The 22,323-nt window shown below is 39.8% G+C and overlaps 1 protein-coding gene across 2 annotated transcripts in view; it reads left to right on the plus strand.

Annotated features, from left to right (window-relative positions):
- KIF4A (kinesin family member 4A) overlaps positions 1 to 22,323 on the plus strand; it is a 130,415-nt gene that overhangs the window by 90,142 nt on the left and 17,950 nt on the right. For both annotated transcript variants that reach the window (XM_047765088.1, XM_047765087.1), the window contains exons 17-22: positions 102 to 246; positions 1,251 to 1,361; positions 5,708 to 5,791; positions 6,224 to 6,337; positions 16,591 to 16,746; positions 16,867 to 16,967. In XM_047765088.1, coding sequence (XP_047621044.1) covers positions 102 to 246; positions 1,251 to 1,361; positions 5,708 to 5,791; positions 6,224 to 6,337; positions 16,591 to 16,746; positions 16,867 to 16,967 — 711 coding nt within the window. The remainder of the gene's footprint in view (positions 1 to 101; positions 247 to 1,250; positions 1,362 to 5,707; positions 5,792 to 6,223; positions 6,338 to 16,590; positions 16,747 to 16,866; positions 16,968 to 22,323) is intronic.

Raw genomic sequence — 22,323 nt, forward strand, 5'->3', positions numbered from 1 at the left:
TTTATATATATCAAGGTTGTGAATCTGGGAGTCTAATATTACGTCTTTTGAAATCAGACGTTGCTGCTGCTAGTCCTCATTCCTACAACATTTATGTTTAGGTTGAGTGAGCGCCGCCGGAAACGTCTCCAGGAGCTAGAGGGCCAAATAGCTGATCTAAAGAAGAAACTGAATGAACAGTCCAAACTTCTGAAGCTGAAAGAATCCACAGAGCATACTGTCTCCAAACTGAACCAAGAGATACGGGTAATAAACTCTTATCCTTGCATTTACCCTATAGAAACTTATCAACATAGGTGTTGTATTTAGAACTATACCACAGAAGTGTTTTCAGGCGAGAAAGTAGCAGGGCCCCTCATTTCAAGTGTTTAAATCTCTGCAAATGTTCTTTTTGTAGGGCATCATGCTAGTAGTCATCTAGAATCTGAATAACAAAACCCTGCTTTGACATTTAGAGTTTAATGTCAGATTCTTTGAAACCAAAGGGCAGATTCCTTAATATTTAGTGGTGATATTCTGACCACTTTTTTTTTTTTTTTTTGCTATTTCTTTGGGCCGCACCGCGGCATATGGAGGTTCCCAGCCTAGGGGTTGAATCGGAGCTGTAGACGCTGGCCTACGCCAGAGCCACAGCAACGTGGGATCCGAGCCGCGTCTGCAACACCACAGCTCACGGCAACGCCGGATCGTTAACCCACTGAGCAAGGGCAGGGACCGAACCCCCAACCTCATGGTTCCTAGTCGGATTCGTTAACCACTGTGCCACGACGGGAACTCCCTCTGACCACTTTCTATGATCATGTAGAGTAATTTTATGAAGTGTTTGCAAAATGGCAGACATGTAGAGAAAATTTTCAGTCATTGTATGTTCAACTTCTGATATCTACAATGTGGTAGTTATAGATCACTATACTGAAACCATTCAAAAACAGTGGTTGCTAGGTGGATTTGTCCTTGAGGCTTCATAGATATTTCCTTGAAATTTCATTTCAATACAATGAATTTAGGGCTGGATTTAGCTTGTAGGTACATTTTTTTTTATTATTTCTTCAGGGTGTTCATGTGTATAGTCTATACTTGGAAACCCTGCACAAGCATTGCAAGGGGTATTACAAGGTAATCAGAAAATCTGTCAGCAGCTTTCTCAGCTCAGCTCTGGATTTTCTCTCTTCTCAATGGTTAGTCTATCCATATGCACATCAGCCTAGAATAAGTTCAGATGAGTAATATACTGGTTTTCATTTTTACAGGTGATGAAAAATCAGCGGGTACAGTTAATGCGTCAGATGAAAGAGGATGCTGAGAGGTTTAGACAATGGAAGCAACAAAAAGACAAAGAAGTAATCCAGCTAAAAGAACGAGTAAGCAACTTACAACTTCTCAAACTCTTACCTAATGAACCTTCTCTGAGCTAACATTAAAGCTTCCCTTTAAACAACTAGTATCTAAATATGTGACACATTCATGAATTTAAAAAGTATTTATTAAATTTGTCTACCATGTGCAAGGTGCTATCCACTAGATACCATGGACAATAGAAAAATGAGTAGTTTATGAGTTCTGTCCTTGAAGAATGTCTTGTCTAAAGGGGAAAGTGAAACATAAGCATGGTTTTCTTCAATACAAGAAATAGATTTGTGCTTCACAAATACCAATGTAATAAAGAAAGGGAAGCACACCTCCAGTTGAACAGAAATGATGACCAGGCCTTGAACAATAGGAAGGATTTTTAGAGATTAGTACAGGCATTCCAGATAAATGGAAGAGCAGGAACAGAGATGATAACTTTGTAGGAATATTCAAGGAATGGTGAATGATCCAGGTGGGATGAAGGATAGTAGGAGAAGATTCCATTGGAAAGACAAGTTGAAGCTGGATTGTTAAAGATCCAAGAAATTTGAACTTTATTTTGTTAGCATTGTAAAAAATTTTTTTTTAACTTTATTTATTTATTTTTTTTGCTATTTCTTTCGGCCACTCCCAAGGCATATGGAGGTTCCCAGGCTAGGGGTCGAATCGGAGCTGTAGCCGCCGGCCTACGCCAGAGCCACAGCAACGCGGGATCCGAGCCGCGTCTGCAACCTACACCACAGCTCACGGCAACGCCGGATCGTTAACCCACTGAGCAAGGGCAGGGACCGAACCCGTAACCTCATGGTTCCTAGTCGGATTCGTTAACCACTGCACCACGGCGGGAACTCCAGCATTGTAAAGATTTTTAAGGTTTTTGAGAAATGAGGTGATATCAGCAAAGCACTACTTAACAAAGATACATCAGAGAGTCCTGTGTAGAACATACTAAAGTATTGGGAAACTGGAGGCCAGAACACAAATGAAGAAGATATTGTATCCTCCAGAAGGATAGTGAGGGCCTGAATTAGGATAGTAACAGGGTTCTTGGAAAGGACATTGATTTGGGGTAATGTTTAGAATTGGCCAGAATGTGATGTATTGGATCAAGAAATGAGAGAAGTATTTGAGGAATGGTGGTGTGAGAAGCTTTGAAGAGTCTTCCAAGCAAAAGAAGCACGACTGGTGAAATTTATAAAAACAACCATTAAAAGTCTCTGGAAATTGTCCTGAGGGCATACAGCAAATAAATAATTATTCAAGGGAATCTCTTAAATCTCAGTAAGAACTGTGGCATTTGAGCCGTGACAATTCCCTCCCTTCATCCCTCACATCTCCATGTTGCTAAAGCTTGGTTTCAGGCAAGAGCAGCCAAGAGGTCTGGGAATCCCTTCTTCCACCTAGCCACCCGTGCATAGGGTGGAAGCCCTACCCCTGCCACAGAAGGCCAGGAATACTGGGGCCTGATTACCCTAACCCATCTAGTCATAGCATGTAGGTTCCATGTCAGGAGAGGAAAGCTAAGAAAAATAGGACATGCTGCCCCTGCCCAGTATCCTACTCATAGAACAGAGATGTTGCTCAGTGAAGTGGGCTGATGTCCCCACCCCCAGGTCCTGAGCAGTGGTGCAGAGTGTTCTGCCCAGGGGGTATGGAGAGGCATGCCATAGGAATGCAACTCTCCCTAAGGGGACTGAATTTATTTGGAGACAGAGTTTGGGGGAGTTAAAACCAAAAGGTGCTATCAAAAACAATGGAAATTTTGGTAGTGAGCAATGAATAGGAGACTGGTAACTCCAAGAGAACAATTAATGAAACAGTGGTAAAAATGTTCAAAGCTCTAATGACTGGAAACTTTTAAAATTTGATGAAAAATATTAGTCTACACATCTGAGAAGCTCAATCAACTAGAAGTACGATAAATGCGAAGAGACACCCAAGACACATCATGTCTAAATGTTGAATGACAGAGACAAAAAAGCAGCAAGATAAAATGGCTTATCACATACAAAGAAATCCCGATAAAATGAGCAGCTTAATTCTCATCAGATAGGAAAAGACACGGATATCTGCTCTCTGCCAGTTCTTTTTTTTTTTTTTTTGTCTTTTTGTCTTTCTAGGGCTGCACCCATGGCATATGGAAGTTCCCAGGCTAGGGGTCAAATTGGAGCTGTAGCTGCCAGCCTATGCCAGAGCCACAACACCACCAGACAAGAGCCGCATCTGTGACCTACACCACAGCTCATGGCAATGCCGGATCCTTAGCCCACTGTGCCACGACAGGAACTTCCTGCTCTCACCACTTCTATTCACCATTGTCCCGGAGATTCTAGACAAGATACTTTTTCAAATAAAATATATTAAAAGCATGCAGATTGGAAAGGAAAAAGCAAAACGACCTCTGTTAGAGATGACATGACCTTGTATGTAGAAAATCCTAGAGAATCAACTAAAAAACTATTAGAGCATGAGTTCAGCAAGATTTTAGGATATAAGTTCAACACACAAAATTCAGTTGTATTTCTTTCTCTTTTTTTTTTTTTTTTAGGGCCTCACCCAAGGCATATGGAGGTTCCCATGCTAGGGTTCTAATCGGAGCTACAGCTTCCGGCCTACACCACAGCCACAGCAACACCAGATTTGAGCCATGTCTACGACCTACACCACAACTCACAGCAACACCGGATCCTTAACCCACTGAGCAAGGCCCGGGATCAAACCTGCAACCTCATGGTTTCTTGTTGGATTCATTTCCACTGCACCACGACAGGAGCTCCATCAGTTGTGTTTCTATTCACTATCGACTAACAATTTAAAAATGAAATTAAGAGAATTCCATTTATAGTAGCATCAATAAGAACAAAATACTTAGGAATAAGTTTAACAAAGCAAATATAAGACTTATACACTCAAAACTACAAAACGTTGAATTAAAGCTCTAAATAAATGGATAGATGACCCATGCTCATGGACAGGAACACAATATTCTTAAGAATACCTCCAGATTGATTTACAGATTCAACACAATCCCAACTAAATTTTGTCTAGCTTATTTGTAGAAATTGACACTGGTCCTAAAATTCATATGGAAATGGAAGTGACCCAGAATAGTCACAACAATCTTGAAAGAGAAGAATAAAGATGTTGGAGATGTCACATTTCCTGATTGAAACATATCCATCGCTTCACATAGTTACCCTTTATTTTCAGTATGGGGAGAACACTTAAGATCTACTCTCAGAGTTCCTGTTGTGGCTTAGTGGGTTAAGAACCCAACTAGTATTCATGAGGATGCCGGTTCAATCCATGGACTCACTTGGTGCATTAAAGACGTGCCGTTGCCACAAGCTATGGCGAAAGTCGTGGATGCAACTCAGATCTGGTGTTGTGGCTGTGGTATAAGCTGGTGGCTATGGCTTGGATTTGACCCCTAGCCTGGGAACTTCCATGTGCCACAGGTGCAGCCCTGAAAAGACCCCCCAAAAAGAAAAAAAAATACTCTCTTAGCAAATTTCAAGCATACAATGTAGTATTATTAACTATAGTTACTATGTTATACATAGATCCCCAGAACTTATTCATTTTGTAACTGAAAGTTTGTACCCTTTGACCAGCCTTTCCCCATTCTCCTCACCCACCAGTCCCTGGAAACTACCATTCTGCTCTTGTTTATATGAGTTCAACATTTTGGATTCCACATGTAAATGAGATCATATGGTATTTGTCTTTGGTTTATTTCACTTACCATAATGACTTCCAGGTTCATCCATGTTGTTACAAATGTCAGGATTTCCTTCTTGTTTGTGGCTGAATAATATTCCATTGTATATACAATCGACCCTTGAACAACATGTGTTTGAACTGCAAGGTCAACTTATATGCATTTTTTTCAACAGTAAATACTAGAGTACTATATGATCTGCAGTTGCTTGAATCTGTGGAAGCAGACACACAGATATGTAGGGCCAACTGTAAAGTTTTATACAGATTTTTGACTATATGGGGGTTGGTGTCCTTAACCCTATGTTGTTCTGTGGTTGACTGTATATGTATACTACACTTGCTTTATCAGTTCATTTGTCAACAACTTAGCTTGTTTCCATATCTTGATTACTGTGAATAATGCCACAATGAACATGGAAATGCAGATATCTCAAGATACTGATTTCATTTCCTTTGGGTATATAGCCAGTAGTGAGGTTCCTAGATCATATAAACTTTTTATTTTTAAATTTTTTAGGAACTTCCATACTGTTTTCTATGATGAGTTGCCATTTGAAAACTCTTCTGTTACATTATAAGGTTTCATTTTAGCTAGCTGAATAGCAGTTAAAAGTCTGACTCTTTTTCTTCTCAGGACCGTAAGAGACAATATGAACTGCTCAAACTTGAAAGAAACTTCCAGAAACAGTCTAATGTGCTCAGACGTAAAACCGAGGAGGTAAGAAAATCCAGTCTGCTGGGGCAAGTGTATTGTGACTTTCAGACTTAGATGCTAACAAAATAGTATCCCTTAAATGAGCCAGTGTCCTGAGAAACCAAGGTTACCAATCTTGACTAGTAATTCCTAAGCACTATTCAAATAAGAATTTTTTTCTAATTGGGCTTGCTTCTTTCCAAAAAAACCATTATAATACTGATATGTTACATCTCCAGACACTTTCATTTTGCAAGTGCTTCCTTGAAATGTGTACTTCCTCTAGGCTCTAAAGCAGTAGCTGTTCACCAGTGTTATGTACATGGAGACTTATAAGGGTGGTTCCTATATGTATTTAAACTCATAGAATTTTTTATTTTTCTTGACTAATATGCTGGAAATTAGAATATTCTTTTTACCCTTCATTTAACATTACTATGAGCCATTTTTATTTAGGCAGCAGCTGCCAACAAACGTCTCAAGGATGCTCTCCAGAAACAACGAGAGGTTGCAGATAAACGGAAAGAGAGTCAGAGCCGTGGAATGGAAGGCACCGCAGCTCGAGTGAAGGTATGGACAGCTTGAACTGCCATTTCTCTTATGGACATTGGGGATAGGAAAAAAATGGGAAGTAGCTTTATTTTCATTTAGCAGTAAACACTGCAAAATCTGAAGTTCTACCTGAAAGCCTTATTTCCTAAAGATATGAATATCTTTGAACAGTAGCTAAAGGCTAGGAGTAACAACTGTTTCTATCCTTGCCTCTGTTAATTTTTTAACAGCTGTATTGAAGTATACTTGACCTACAATAAATTATTCATATTTAAAGTGTACAATTTGGAGTTCCCATTGTGGGTAGTGGGTTACAAACCTGACTAGTATCCAAGAGGATGCAGGTTCAATCCCTGGCCTCGCTCAGTGAGTTAAGGATCCAGTATTGCTGTGGCTGTGGCATAGGCCAGCAGCTGCAGCTCCAGTTCAACCCCTAGTCTGGGAAGTTCCATATGCCACAGGTGCGGCCCTAAAAAGCAATAAATTAATTAATAAATAAAGTTTATAATTTCATACATTTTGACACGGATATGCATCCATTGAATCATTACCACAATCAAGATAATGTCAATGTCCATTAGGATCAAAAGTTCTTTGTACACCTTTGTGATTCCCTACCTCCCCTCCCCCATCTCCAGCAGCCATTAATCTGCTTTCTGTCACTGGATTTCCTACATACACCATCATGTCATCTGCACACAGAGACAATTTTATTTATCCTTACCCATTCTGTATGCCTTTAAATTTTTTTGGACCTATTGTACTTACTAGACCCTCCAGTAAAATGTTGAATAGAATAGTGAAAGAGGAAGACCTTACTTTGTTCCCAATCTTAGAGAGAAAGCATTCAGTCTTTCAGTGTTAAGTATGAGTTAGCTGGGAGTTGCCTCGTGGCTCAGTGTGTTAAGGATCTGGTGTTCTCACTGCTGTGGCTCTGGTTACAGCTGTGGCACAGGTTCGATTTGTAGGTTTTTTGTATATGTATTTATCATGTTGAAGAGGTTCTTGTCTGTTCCTAGTTTGCTGAAAGTTTTTATCATGAGCGGATGTTAGGTTCTTTCAAAAGTTTCTTCTAAATCCTCTTGAGGTGATCTTATGGTTTGTTTGTTTTTACTCTCTTAGTATTGCAAATGACATTAACTTTTTTTCGATTCGTGTTACTATGGTATAACTGACATACAGTATGATTTACCCTGTTTAGTATACAGTTCTGCAAGTTTTAACATCATATATAGGTGTATAACCACCACCACAATCAAAATATAGAATAGTTCTATTATCCTCCAAATTCCCCTTTGTCGTCAACTTCTCCCATATCCATCCATACCCCTGGCCTTTCACAAACACTGATCTGTATTCTGTCATTATTGTTTTGACTTTGCATTGCATCAGTCATATAACTAGAAACATACAGTATGGCTTCTTTCATTTAACATAATGGATTTGAGATCTATCTGTGTTGCCTGTATTATTCCATTGCATGGATGTTCCACAGTTTATTTATCTGTTAACCTGTTAAAGAATATCTCGGGGTTTGTTTTTGTTTTTCTAATTTTTGGTGATCAAGAATAAAGCTGCTATAAAAACATTCACATGCAGGTTTCTATATAAACAAAGGTAGTCTTTTTACTTGAGTAAATACCTAGGAGTGAGATTGCTGGGTCATATGGTAAGTGTATGTTTGACTTTATAAGAAACTGCCAAATTGTTTATCTGGTTGTTCAGTGTTGGTCTATAGAAATATAATTGATTTTTTACTTTATTAGTTTAGTATTTTATAGGTATTTTATAGGTTCTTTAGGAATTTCTACATAGCCAATCATGCCATCTTGTCAATACAGTTTTATTTCTTCCTTTATAATCTATATGTCTTTTATTTCTTTTATTTGCCCTATTGCATTGACTAGGATATTCAGGATAATGTTGAATAGAAGTAGTGACAGTAGAAACCCTTCTGCTTTTCCTGATCTCAGGGGAATAGTATTCAGTCTTTACTATTAACTATGATGTTAGCTGTACGTTTTTCATAGAGTCCCTTTATCAGATTGAGGAAGTTCTTATCTATTCTTAGTTTGCTGTAAGTTTTTATTCTGAATGAATATAAATTTTATCAAATGCTTTTTGTCTCTAGCTTGTTGATTTGGTTAATGACTTTGATGTTCAAATATGGAACCAGCCTTGCATTCCTTTAATAAACTCCACTTGTTGTGATATATCATCCTTTTTATGTATTGAGTTCATTAATACATAAAATTAAAATTTTGCTAAAATAAAAATTTTGCATACAATTTTTGCATCTGTGTTCATGAGGGATATTGGTCTGTTCCCTTGTAATAGCTTTGGTTTTGGTACAAGGTAATGCTAGCCTCTTAGAATAAGTTAGAAAATATTGCCCCCTCTTCAACTATCTAGAATTTTGTATAGAACTAATATTGTTTCCTCCTTAAAATTTAGTACAGGAGTTCCTGCTGTGGTACAGCGGGTTAAGAATCCAGCTGCAGGAGTTCCCGTCGTGGCGCAGTGGTTAACGAATCCGACTAGGAACCATGAGGTTGGGGGTTCGGTCCCTGCCCTTGCTCAGTGGGTTAACGATCCGGCGTTGCCGTGAGCTGTGGTATAGGTTGCAGACACGGCTCAGATCCCGCGTTGCTGTGGCTCTGGCGTAGGCCGGTGGCTACAGCTCCGATTCAACCCCTAGCCTGGGAACCTCCATATGCCGAGGGAGCGGCCCAAGAAATAGCAACAACAGCAACAACAACAACAGACAAAAGACAAAAAAAAAAAAAAAAGAATCCAGCTGCAGCAGTTTGGGTCACTGCAGAGGCTCAGGTTCAATCCCCAGCCTGTTACAGTGGGTGGAAGGATCTGGTGTTGCCACAGCTGTGGCATAGGTTGCAGCTTTGGCTCAGATTCATTCCTTGGCCCAGGAGCTTCTATATACTGTGGCTGTGGCCATAAAAAAAAGTTTGGTACAATTCACAAATCAAGCTATCTGGGCCTGAAGGATGTTTTTGTTACTTGTTGCTTTTGGTAGTGGGAGAGTTTAACTGAAATTCAATGTTTTTAAATCGATATAGAGTTGTTCAGGTTATATATATTTTTTAAAGTGAGTTTTGGTAGTTTGTGTGTTTCATCTAAATTGTCAAATCTATTGGCATGAAGTTATTCATGATATTCCCTTATTATCCTTCTAATATCTGTAAAATCTTTAGTAATGTCCTCTATCTCATTCCTGTTATTGATATCTTATGTCTTCTTTCCTTTTTCTTAATCAGTTTGGCTAAGGATTATCAAAGAACCAGGAGTTCCCATTGTGGCTCAGCAGGTTAAAAACCCAGTGTAGTCTCTGTGAGGATGTAGGTACAGTCCCTGGCCTCACTCAGTGAGTTTCACATCTGCAGTTGTCACAAACCACAGCATAGGTGGCAGATGTGGCTTTGATCCAGTGTTGCTGTTGCTGTGGTGTAGCCTGCAGCTGCAGCTCCAATTCAACCGCTAGCCCAGGAACTTCCATATGCCATGGGTGTAGCCATAAAAAGAAAAAAAAAAAAAAAAACCTGCTTATTCCTATAAATGGTTAAAATCATAAGTTTTGTTGAGTATATTTTACCACAATTAAAAAATACCTCCAAAACCCCAGCTCATCAATTTCCAGTCTGATCTTTATTATTTCCTTATTTCTGCTTTGAATTTAATTGGCTTTTTGTTTGTTTCTTTTTTTTTCTTTGTTTTCTTCGTAGGGCCTCACCTACAGCATATGGAAATTCCCCAACTAGGAGTTCAATTGGAGCTGTAACTGCCAGCCTACACCACAGCCACAGCCACACCAGATCCAGGCCGAGTCTGGGACCTACACCACAGCTCACGGCAATGCCAGATCCTAATCCACTGAGTGAGGCAAGGGATTGAACCCTCATCTTCATGGATACTAGTTGGATTCTTAACCTCCTGAGCCACAATGGGAAATCCTGTTTGTTTGTCCCTTAAGGTAGAACCTGAAGTCATTGATTTGAATTCTTTTCTTTCCTCTGAATCCATGATGTATCCAAGTTCCTCAGCCAGGGACTTAACCTGTGCCACAGCAGCGACCCAAGCCACTGCAGTGACAACACCGGATCCTTAACCCACTGTGCCATGAGAGAACACTTCTTTCTTTTGTAATATAAACATTTAGTGCTATAAAAGTCCCCTTCAGTATTGATAACCCACAGGAGTTCCCGTCATGGCGCAGTGGTTAACGAATCCGAATAGGAACCATGAGGTTGCAGGTTCAGTCCCTGCCCTTGCTCAGTGGGTTAACGATCCGACGTTGCCGTGAGCTGTGGTGTAGGTCACAGACGTGGCTCGGATCCTGTGTTGCTGTGGCTCTGGCGTAGGCCGGCAGCTACAGCTCCGATTAGACCCCTAGCCTGGGAACCTCCATATTACGCCATTGTGGCCCTAAAAAGACAAGAAAGAAAGAAAGAAAGAAAGGAAGGAAGGAAGGAAGGAAGGAAGGAAGGAAGGAAGGAAAGAAAGAAGGAAGGAAGGAAGAAAGAAAGATGTTAGTTTCCAAATATTAGGAGATTTTTCTAAATATCTTTCTGTTATGATTTCTAATTTAATTCTATTGCAAGCAATTAGAGAACGTGTTTTTCCTTGCTTTATTTTTTTTAATTTCTTTTGATTTACAATATTGTGTTAGTTTTAGGTGAACAGCACAGTGATCTTTTATATATGTGTGTGTGTGTGTGTGTGTATATATATATGATAATACATATATATATGATTCTTTTCAGATTCTTTCCCCTTATAGGTTATTATAAAATATTGAATATATTTCCCTGTGCTAGACGGTAGGTCCTTGTTCGTTATCTATTTTATGTATAGTAGTTTGTATATGTTAATCCAAACCTCCTAATTTATCCCTCCCTCCACCTCCCTTTCCCCTTTGGTTACCATAAGTTTGTTTTCTGTGTCTATAAGGAGAGAACATACTTTATATGACTTGAATCCTTTTGAATTTATTGAGACTTATTATGGCCTAGAATATGGTCAATCTTAGCAAATGTTCACAGTGTGTGTACTTAAGAAGAATGTATATTCTGCTGTTGTTGGATAAAGTATTCTATAAATCTCAATCATGTCAGTTTGATTGATTGTGCTGATTTTCTGCCTACTTGTTCTATCAGTTACTTAGATGGGTATTGAAATCTTCAACTAGAATTATGGATTTCTTTTCTCTCCTTGTAGTTCTGGTTTTGCCATATGTTTTAAAGCTCTATTATTAGGAATACCAACATTTAAGATTAATTGATCCCTTTATTATCATAAAATGATCTTTTTTTTACCCCAACAATATTCCTTGTTCTGAAATCTACTTTTTCTGACAATGATATAGTCCCTCCAACTTGCTTCCTTCTTTTTTAAAAATCTTTTTGGCCGTGCCCATGGCATGCAGAAGTTCTGGGGCCAGGCACTGAACCCGCAGCACAGCAGTTACAAAACTTGATCCTTAACCCCATGCACCACCTGGGAACTCCCCTCCAGCTTTCTTTTAACATTAGCTGGTATAGTTTTAAAAATTCTTTTAGCTATAACCTCTTTGTGCAATCATTTTTTTATAAGTTTTTTTGTTTGTTTGTTTGGTTTGGTTTTTTTTTTTGTCTTTTTGCTATTTCTTTGGGCCGCTCCCACGGCATATGGAGGTTCCCAGGCTAGGGGTTGAATCGGAGCTGTAGCCACTGGCCTACACCAGAGCCACAGCAACGCGGGATCTGAGCCGCGTCTGCGACCTACACCACAGCTCACGGCAACGCCGGATCGTTAACCCACTGAGCAAGGGCAGGGATCGAACCCGCAACCTCATGGTTCCTAGTCGGATTCATTAACCACTGTGCCACGACGGGAACTCCTGTGCATTCATTTTTAAAGTGCATTTCTTGTAGGCAGTGTACAATTAAGTCTAGTTTTTTTAATCCAATCTGATAATCTGCATTTTAATTGGGGGTGTTTAGACCATTTATATTTAATGTGATTTATTGATATGGGTTGATTTCAATCTATCATTTTTCTATTTGTCCATCTGTTCTTCATTCCCTATTCCCTTGTTTTCTGGCTTCTTTCAGATCAATTGAGTATTTTTATGATTCCATATTATCTCCTTTGTTGGCTAATATATGATTTTGTTTCACATAATTTGGTGCTTTTTATATTAGGGGCATAAACATTAAGGATTAAGTACTTGAATAATTGACTCCCTTGCCATTATGAAAAGATCTTTTTTTATCCTTGATAATATTCCTTTTTTTCTCCCAGTTTTACTGAGATGTAGTTGATATATAGCATTGTGTAAGTTTAAGGAGTACAGCATAGTGATTTGACTTAGATGCATCATGAAATGGTTGTCCCAATACGTTTAGTGAACATCCATCATCTCAAATAGATACGAAATTAAAGAAATACTAAAAATATTTTCCTTAGGATGAGAACTCTGAGATTTACTCTCTTAACAACTTTTATATATAGCATACAGCAGGCTTAATTTTATGTATCATGTTGTACATTATTCCTAGTACTTATTTATTTCATATCTGGAAGTTTGTCCCTTTTGACTGCCTTCATCCAATTCTCCTTACCCCACACCCATCTCTGGTAACCACAAATCTGATCTTTTTTTCTATGAATTTGCTAGTTAGTTTGTTGGTTTGTGAAGTAAAATGGACCTACAACACTATGTTCCTGTTACGCAGCATAGTAATTCAATATTTTCATACATTTAAAAATGATCACCAAGGAGTTCCCTGATAGTGCATCGAGTTAAAGATCCAGCATTGTCACTGCTGTGGTGCAAAGCACTGCTGTGATGCAGGTTCGACCCCCGGCCCTGGCCCGGTCAAAAAAATAATAATCATCATGATAAGTCTAGTTACAATATGTCACTACGTAAGATATTACATAGTTATTGACTATACTCCCTACACTGTACAGTTCATGCCCTTGACTCATTTATTTTGCAACTAGAAGTTTATACCTCTTAATCTTCCTCACCTATTTATTTCCTCCCTCTAACCCCCTCCTCTCTGACATGTTTGTTCTCTATAAAAGCCTGTTTCTTTTTTTTGTGTGTGTGTGTGTGTGTTTTTGCCATTTCTTGGGCCATTCCTGCGGCATATGGAGGTTCCCAGGCTAGGGGTCGAATCGGAGCTGTAGCTGCCAGCCTACACCAGAGCCACAGCAACGCGGGATCCGAGCCACATCTACAACCCACACCACAGCTCACGGCAACGCCGGATCCTTAACCCACTGAGCAAGGGCAGGGATCGAACCCTCAACCTCATGGTTCCTATTCGGATTCGTTAACTACTGAGCCATGATGGGAACTCCTATATAAGCCTGTTTCTGTTTTGCTATGTTCATTTGTTTTGGGGGTTTTTTTGGTTTTGGTGGGGTTTTTTTTGTTTTTTGTTTTTTGTTTTTTGTTTTTTTGCTTTTTTTAGGGCCGCACCCATGGCATATGGAGGTTCCCAGGCTGGGAGTCTAATCATAACTACAGCTGCCAGCCTATGCCACAGCCATAGCAACGCCAGACCCAAGCCTTGTCTGCGACCTACAGCACAGCTCACGGCAATGCCGGATCCTTAACCCACTGAGCGAGGCCAGGGATCAAACCTGCAACCTCTTGATTCCTAGCTGGATTCATTTCCACTGCGCCACAACGAGAACTCCTGTTTTGTTGTTTTTGTTTTTTTTTATTTCACTTATAAGTGAAATCACGCGGTGGTTTTCTCTGACTTATTTCACTAAGCATAATACCCTTTAGATTTATCTATGTTGTTGCAAATGGCAAGTTTCATTCTAATGGTAATATTCCATCTTATAAATGTACCATATCTTCTTTATCCATTCATCCATTAATGGACACTTAGGTTGCTTCCATATCCTGGCTATTGAACATAATACTGCAATGAACATAGGGGCATGTACGTCTTTTTTTTTTTTTATGGCTGCACCCACGGCATATGAAGTTCCCAAGCTAAGTATCAAATTGAAGCTGCAGCTGCCAGCCCACACTGCAGCCACAGCAACACCAGATTCAAGCTGGATCCTTAACCCACTGAACTTGGCCAGGAATCAAACCCACATCTTCTTGGATACTAGTCCAGTTCTTAACCCACTGAGTCACAATGAGAACTCCACGTATATCTTTTCTAATTAGTGTTTTTGTTTCCTTTGGATAAATACCCAGGAGTGGAATTGCTGGATCATATGGTAGTTCTGTTTTTAATTTTTCGAGAATCTCTGTAACTGTTTTCCACAGTGACTACACTAATTTACATTCCCACCAACAGTACATGAGAGTTCCCTTTTCTCCACATCTTCACTAGCATTTATTATCTCTTGTCTTTTTGATAACAGCCATTCTAACAAGTGTGTGTTAATATGTTGTGGGTTTGATTCGCACTTCCCTGGTGATGGTGAGCACCTTTTCATGTGCCTGTCAACTATCTGTATGTCTTCTTTGGAAAAATGTCTATTCAGATCACATGTCTATTTGTTAACCACTGAGCCATGAAGGGAACTCCCATTTTTTTAAATTAATTATTTTTAGGGCCACACCCACAGCATATGAAAGTTCCCAGGCTAGGGGTCAAATCAGAGCTACAACTGCCGGCCACAGCCACAGCAACATGGGATCTGAGCCACTTCTGTGACCTACAACACAGTTCATGGCAACACCGGATCATTAATCCACTGAGCGAGGCCAGGGATCAAACCTGCATCCTCATGGATATAAGTCAGATTCTTAACCCACTGCATCACAATGGGAACTCCCCTCTACCCATTTTTTAATATGATTGCTCACTTTTTTAATGTTGATGAGTTCTTTGTATATTTTGGATATTAACCCCTTATCAGATATATCATTTATAAATATCTTCTCCATTCGGTAGGTAGCCTTTTTCATTTTGTTGGTAGTTCCCTTCTCCGCGTAAGACCTTTTAGTTTGATATAGTCCCATGTGTTTGTTTTTGTTCCTATTTCCTTGCCTGAGGAGACATATCCCCAAAATATTACTAAGATTGATGACACATAGCTTACTGCCTCTGGTTTTCTTCTAAAAGGTTTATGGTTTCAGGTCTTACATTTAAATCTTTAATCCATTTTGAATTTATTTTTGTGCATAGTATGTGAGAGTAGTCCACTTTGATTCTTTTGCATGTAGCTGCTCAGTTTTCCCAATATCATTTATTGAAAAGGCTGTCTTTTCCCCATTGGTATATTCTTGCCTCCTTTGTTGTAGATTAATTGCCCGAGTAAGTGTGGGTTCATTTCTGGGCTCTATTCTGTTCCATTGAAATATATGTCTTTTTTTTGTGCCAGTATCATACTGTTTTGATTAGTGTAGCATTGTAGTATAGTTTGAAATCAAGGAGCCTAGCTCCAGCTTTGTTCTTCTCAATAGTATTCTTTGATGTGAATTCTGTATTATTTGATAATAATATATCCACTCCAAATTTGTTTTGATTACTTTTAGCATAGTAAATCTTCATAATTAAGTGAAAGTTTTCTCAGAGATTGTTACTTTTTAAACAACTTGTTTTAGTTGAATTTGTTTGCTTTGAAAAAAATCCATTCAGGAGTTCCCGTCGTGGCACAGTGGTTAGCGAATCCGACTAGGAACCATGAGGTTGCGGGTTCGATCCCTGCCCTTGCTCAGTGGGTTAAGGATCCGGCGTTGCCGTGAGCTGTGGTGTAGGTCGCAGACACGGCTCAGATCCCGTGTTGCTGTGGCTCTGGCGTAGGCCGGTGGCTACAGCTCCGATTCAACCCCTAGCCTGGGAACCTCCATATGCCGCGGGAGCGGCCCAAGAAATGGCAAAAAGACAAAAAAAAAATCCATTCATCTATTTTAAAGATTAATAATGATTATCTATTTATTAAATAGAACAGATAATCAAAATATATTTGTTTTACATTACGACTTGTTAAGGACAAAGGTTAAGGAGAAAATGGGGAAGGAAGGTAAAGACAGAGTACGTAGAAATGCTAGGATATCTGGGGAAAGATTTGCTGCAGAAAGCCACTTTCTTGTGACCTTTTCGGGATGGGATATTGCTGTTAACCTCTTAGAGATTTATTGGGACTTTGGGCAAGGATAGGCACAAGTGGAAAACTCACCTCTAGTTACTTGGGCTCTGATCCAAGTAAAATTAAATCTGGAGCTGAATCTAGCCTGTGGGCCCAGAGATTCCTCATCCCTAACCCAACATCACTGATTTATCTTCTAGAGTTGGCTTGGAAATGAAATTGAAGTTATGGTCAGTACTGAGGAAGCCAAACGCCACCTGAATGACCTTCTGGAAGACAGAAAGATCCTGGCTCAGGATCTGGCTCAACTCAAAGAAAAAATGGAATCTGGGGAAAATCCACCTCCTAAACTTCGGGTAAGTGCCCTATGGAAATATGTTACCAGTGATCAGACTGCACTCCCTAGAATCCCCTCACTACTTTAGAGAATTACTTTCCTTTTAGTACTTCAACCTCATTTTCACTATTCTTTACAGAGGCGTACGTTCTCACTTGCTGAACTGCGTGGTCAAGTTACTGAGTCAGAAGATTCCATTACAAAGCAGATTGAAAGCCTAGAGACTGAAATGGAACTCAGGTAATAGGACTATCTCTAAGGCGTAATAAAAATTTGTGCCCTGAATCAAAATAGAACCTATCAATCAGTGATTCAAAAGCTTGATTTTTAAAAGCTTTGTGATGTCAGAGAAACAAGAAAGTAATGATTTTTTTTAACTGTATGCTTCACTAGACATGTTACATATATTTTCTCATTCAGTCTCTCCCTATAAGGTGTACCTTATGAGGTATCATTCTTCTCTCTTTAGAGATCAAAACTAAAGTTCAAAGATCTTGGCGTTCCTATTGTGGCTCAGAGGGTTAAGAACCCTACATAGTGTCCATGAGGATGCGGGTTTGATCCCTGGCCTTGCTTAGTGGGTTAAGGATCCGGCATTGCCACAAGCTGAGGTATAGTTTGGAGATATGACTCAGATCTGGGGTTGCTGTGGCTGTGGCATAGGCAGGCAGCTGCAGCTCCAATTTGACCCTCAGCCCAGGAACTTCCATATGCCAGAGGTACAGCCCTAAAAGAATAAAATTGGAGTTTCCATTGTGGCTCAGTGGTAAAAAACCCAACTAGTATCCAAGAGGATGTGGGTTTGATCCCTGACCTCACTCAGTGGGTTAAGGATCCGGCATTGCCATGAGCTATGGTGTAGGTTGCAGACCGGGCTCGGATTCTGCATCACTGTGACTGTGGCATAGGTGGGCAGCTATAGCTCCGATTCAACCCTAGGCTAACTTCCATATGCCGTAGGTGTGACCCTAAAAAGAAAAAAATAAAATAAAAGTTATATACAGAATTTGAAACCCAGTTTATCTAATTCCAAAGCCTATGCTCTTTATGATATACCACAAGAACTGACTAAAAGTGAAACTTTAAAGAAACCCAAGAAATGATACCAGAAAATCAATACCCTCGGAAGAGGAAAACTTTGGAGATCATCACCAAGATAGATAAAATGTACAAGAAAAGTTCTCATGAGCATTAAATGAGATTAGTATGTAAGTACATAACAGCACTTGACATATTAGAAGTTCTCAGTGGAGTTCCTCTGTGGCTCAGCAATTCCAGTCGCTACTGTGGCTTGGGTTCAGACCCTGGCCCAGGAACTTCCACATGCTGCAGGTGTGGCAAAAAAAGGGGAGGCCCTGGTGAATGCTTTTTTTTTTTTTTTGGTTTGTTTGGTTTTGGGGTTTTTTTGTCTTTTTAGGACCACACCCACGGCATATGGAGGTTCCCAGGCTAGGGGTCTAACCAGAGCTACAGCTGCCGGCCTACACCACAGCCACAGCAACATAAGATCCGAGGCACATCTTCAACCTACACCACAGCTCACAGCAACACTGGATCCTTAACCCACTGAGCAAGGCCAGGGATGGGACCCACAACCTCATGGTTCCTAGCTGGATTCATTTCTGCTACACCACGACGGGAACTCTGGTGAATGCTCTTTAATCACTATTATTGTCTTTTAAGTATCTATGAAATCTAGAAGGAATAGAACTTTGCTAGATAGTTTATAGTGTCTTAGGATAATAGAATTCTGTTGCCAAGAAGACCTTGGAGATCATTTAATTGGTTTTTAGCAACACACACTAGCTGTTTATCTTCGGACACATCTTTAAGTCACTCCACATTTGAGTTTCTGCTTTGTGCTGCACTGGATATAGTGGGGATATATAGAAAGAATAGATGGCATCATCCTTGCTCTCAAGAGGAAGCGATATAATGACTCACAGTGGTGTGTCGGAATTATTTGCTAAAATTTCAGGAATGTTGTAAACCATCGATAGCTTATGGTAAGAGTATTTACACTAAAGAAACTAGCAAAAGCTACAAATCAGTTCTGGTATTTTTAGGTGCTGTTTGTTAAACATTTACCTGCACACCACTGTGCATTAGTAAATGATTATTTAAATATAGGGCAAATGCCAAGTAGAGGAAAATTAGACATGAGTTTAATCAAGGGAATTTCCCTAAAGTTGATGAGACTTAAACTAAATTTTGAAATAGCTAAGGGTCATGAATTGTCAGAGAAGACAGGGAAAGGCACTTGATAGATAATAATTCTGAACTGTTCTGATTCACCTCTTCCAAGAAGCCTTCCCTGACTCTTCATCCCTCACTAATTTTCCTTTTCTCTAAACTCCTTCAAAACTTACAGTACTCAGTCATGTAGTACAAATGATATATGTTACCTTGATTTTATTAATTGTTTTAAATGTATTAGTCTTGTCAATCTAGGCAGATTATAAGGTTGTTGAAGCAAAAGACTGTATATTAGGCCAGGCTTCTCAAAGTGTGGTCTACAAATTTCTGGAGGTCTCTGAGACCCTTTTAGGGAGTCTAAGTGATCAAACTATTTTTATAATAATATCAAACTATTTTTATAATAATATTAAGACATTATTTGTTGTTTTTACCACATTGACATTTGCCATGACAGTACAAAAGCAACAGTGGACAAAACTGCTGGCACGTTAGTGTGAATCAAGGCAGTGGCACCATCCTATACTAGCGGTCATTAAATACTTCACCACACATTCTCAGGTTGTTTTTTTTTAAATCAGTCTTACTTAAGAATGGCTTTGAAAAAGCAGTAAAAATTGTTAATTTTTATTAAATCTCAACCCTTGAGTTCAGATCTTTTTAATATTCTGTGTGATGGAACGAGAAGAGCACATAAAGCACTTGTGCTATTGCCAAAGAATGATGTTCGTCTCGAGGAAAAGCACTTGTGTGATGTTTGAGGTGTGAGATCAAAGGGCCTCTTTTCACAGAACATCATTTTTACTTGAAAGGACGAGTGACAGACAAACTGTGGTTATTCAGACTTGGGTACTTGGCAGACATTTTCTCAAAAATGAACAGAGTGAGCCTGTCACTTCAAGGAAAACAACTGACAGTATTTGTCACCAGAGATAAAATTTGAACTTTCAAGTGAAAATCAGAGTTTTGGAAAATGTGTATCTTCCACTGTAAACTTGACAGTTTTTCATAACTTTTCTAATGAGACCAGTAGTGATATTAACAACTGTGATTTTTTTTATATTGTGTAATGAAGTTTGTGCACATTTGAGGGCTCTACATGACTCTGTTTTCCAAATGACATGTTACAGGATCATGTATGAGTAAAAGATCCATTCAGATTGCACATAACCATGTTTCAACTAACTTTTAAGGAACTTGTTGAGTTTTGGTGTGGTCTCAAAGAAGAATATCCACAGGTATCTGAAAAGATTATTAAAATGCTCCTCCCTTGTCTAACTACATATCCATGTGCGACCAGATTACCTTTACATACATCATCAGAACACATCACAGCACACAGAATGCAGAGGGAGATGCGAGAATCCAGCTATCTTCGACTAAGCCAATCATTACTGAGATTTGTAAAAATGTAAAGCAAGCCCACTATTATCACTAAATTATTTTTTATTTTGGAAAATGTTGTTTTTCATAAAATATATTAATGTGTAATGGATTCTTGTAACTTTAAGTGAATTAATAAATATTTTTCTCACTTCTACTTTCTAATACTATAAATATCTATGAGTATAACATATATGAGCAGAATTTCTTAGTGGTCCTCAATAATTTTTAAAAGTGTAAAGGTGGGAGTTTCCGTCATGGCTCAACAGAAACGAATCCGACTAGGAACCATGAGGTTGAAGGTTCAATCCCTGGCCTTGCTCAGTGAGTTAAGGATCCAGCGTTGCTGTGAGCTGTGGTGTAGGTCACAGACTTGGCTCAGATCTGGCATTGCTGTGGCTGTGGTGTAGGCCGGGAGCAACAGCTCCAATTAGACCCCTAGCCTGGGAACCTCCATATGCTGCGGGTGCGGCCCTAAAAGGACAAAAGACCAAAAAAAAAAAAAAGAAAAAGAGGAGTTTCCGTCGTGGCGCAGTGGTTAACGAATCCGACTAGGAACCATAAGGTTGCGGGTTCGGTCCCTGCCCTTGCTCAGTGGGTTAACGATCCGGCGTTGCCGTGAGCTGTGGTGTAGGTTGCAGACGCGGCTCGGATCCCGCGTTGCTGTGGCTCTGGCGTAGGCCGGTGGCTACAGCTCCGATTCAACCCCTAGCCTGGGAACCTCCATATGCCGCGGGAGCGGCCCAAGAAATAGCAACAACAACAACAACAACAACAAAAGACAAAAAAAAAAAGAGAGAGAGAAAGAAAAGAAAGAGTGTAAAGATGTCCCAAGACACAAAAATATAAGAACAGCTATCTTAGATTATTTTGGTACCCATCTTCCTTATAGTACCTTATATAACACTGTATGTTACACACCTGCCAGTGTGCTCCCCCTCATTGGGCACCTAGCAAATTTGAGAAAGAGACTATTAATGAAACTGAAATACTGTGTGGGCCTTGATCTCAGCCCATACTTGATCATAAAGTAACTGGAAGCTTAACCAGGATCATGGTATCTAGCCTTCTTTGAAACTTCTCAGTCCGGTGGCAGGTACTTAAGATAATCTCTCACAACACCAGCCATAGGTATCAGTTTGGTGTTCGATTCCAGCAAAGAGCATCTGTCTGTTCCTTTTTTTTTTTATCTTTTTTTGTATTTTTCTAGGGCTGCACTCACAGCATATGGAGGTTCCCAGGCTAGGGGTCAAATCAGAGCTAAAGCTGCCAGCCTATGGCACAGCCACAGCAACGCCAGATCTGAGCCGAGTCTGCAACCTACACCACCGTTCACGGCAACGCCAGATCCTTAACCCACTGAGCAAGGCCAGGGATCGAACCCTCAACCTCATGGTTCCTAGTCAGATTCGTTAGCCACTGAGCCACAACGGGAACTCCTGTCTGTTTGTTCTTTTGAACTTTTTTTCCTCCTCCAGGTCTCTAACCAGAATCTTGTCCTAGGTGAGGCATCATGTCACGGTTCAAGCGTCTAAGGCCTCAAGAGGAAGTCACATTATAGTCAAGGCACTACAACAAAAACCTTACTGAGGAGTTCCCGCCATGGCACAGTGGTTAACAAATCTGACTAGGAACCATGAGGTTGCGGGTTCGGTCCCTGCCCTTGCTCAGTAGGTTAACAATCCAGCGTTGCCGTGAGCTGTGGTGTAGGTCGCAGACACAGCTCAGATGCCTCGTTGCTGTGGCTATGGCATAGGCCAGCGGCTACAGCTCTGATTCGATCCCTAGCCTGGGAACCTCCATATGCCGAGGGAAGCGGCCCTAGAAAAGGCAAAAAGACCAAAAAAAAAAAAAAACGCTTACTGAAACAAATTTTTCCAAGTCCCACTCTATGACCCACTTATTTCAACCAATATTTAATAAAAATAAAACCATTAGAATAGCCTTAGAGTGCCTCTTTTTTTTTTTTTTTTTTTGTCTCTTTTCGAGGGCCGCACTCGCGGCATATGGAGATTCC

Source organism: Phacochoerus africanus, chromosome X (assembly GCF_016906955.1).
Source record: "Phacochoerus africanus isolate WHEZ1 chromosome X, ROS_Pafr_v1, whole genome shotgun sequence".
Lineage (NCBI taxonomy): Eukaryota > Metazoa > Chordata > Mammalia > Artiodactyla > Suidae > Phacochoerus > Phacochoerus africanus.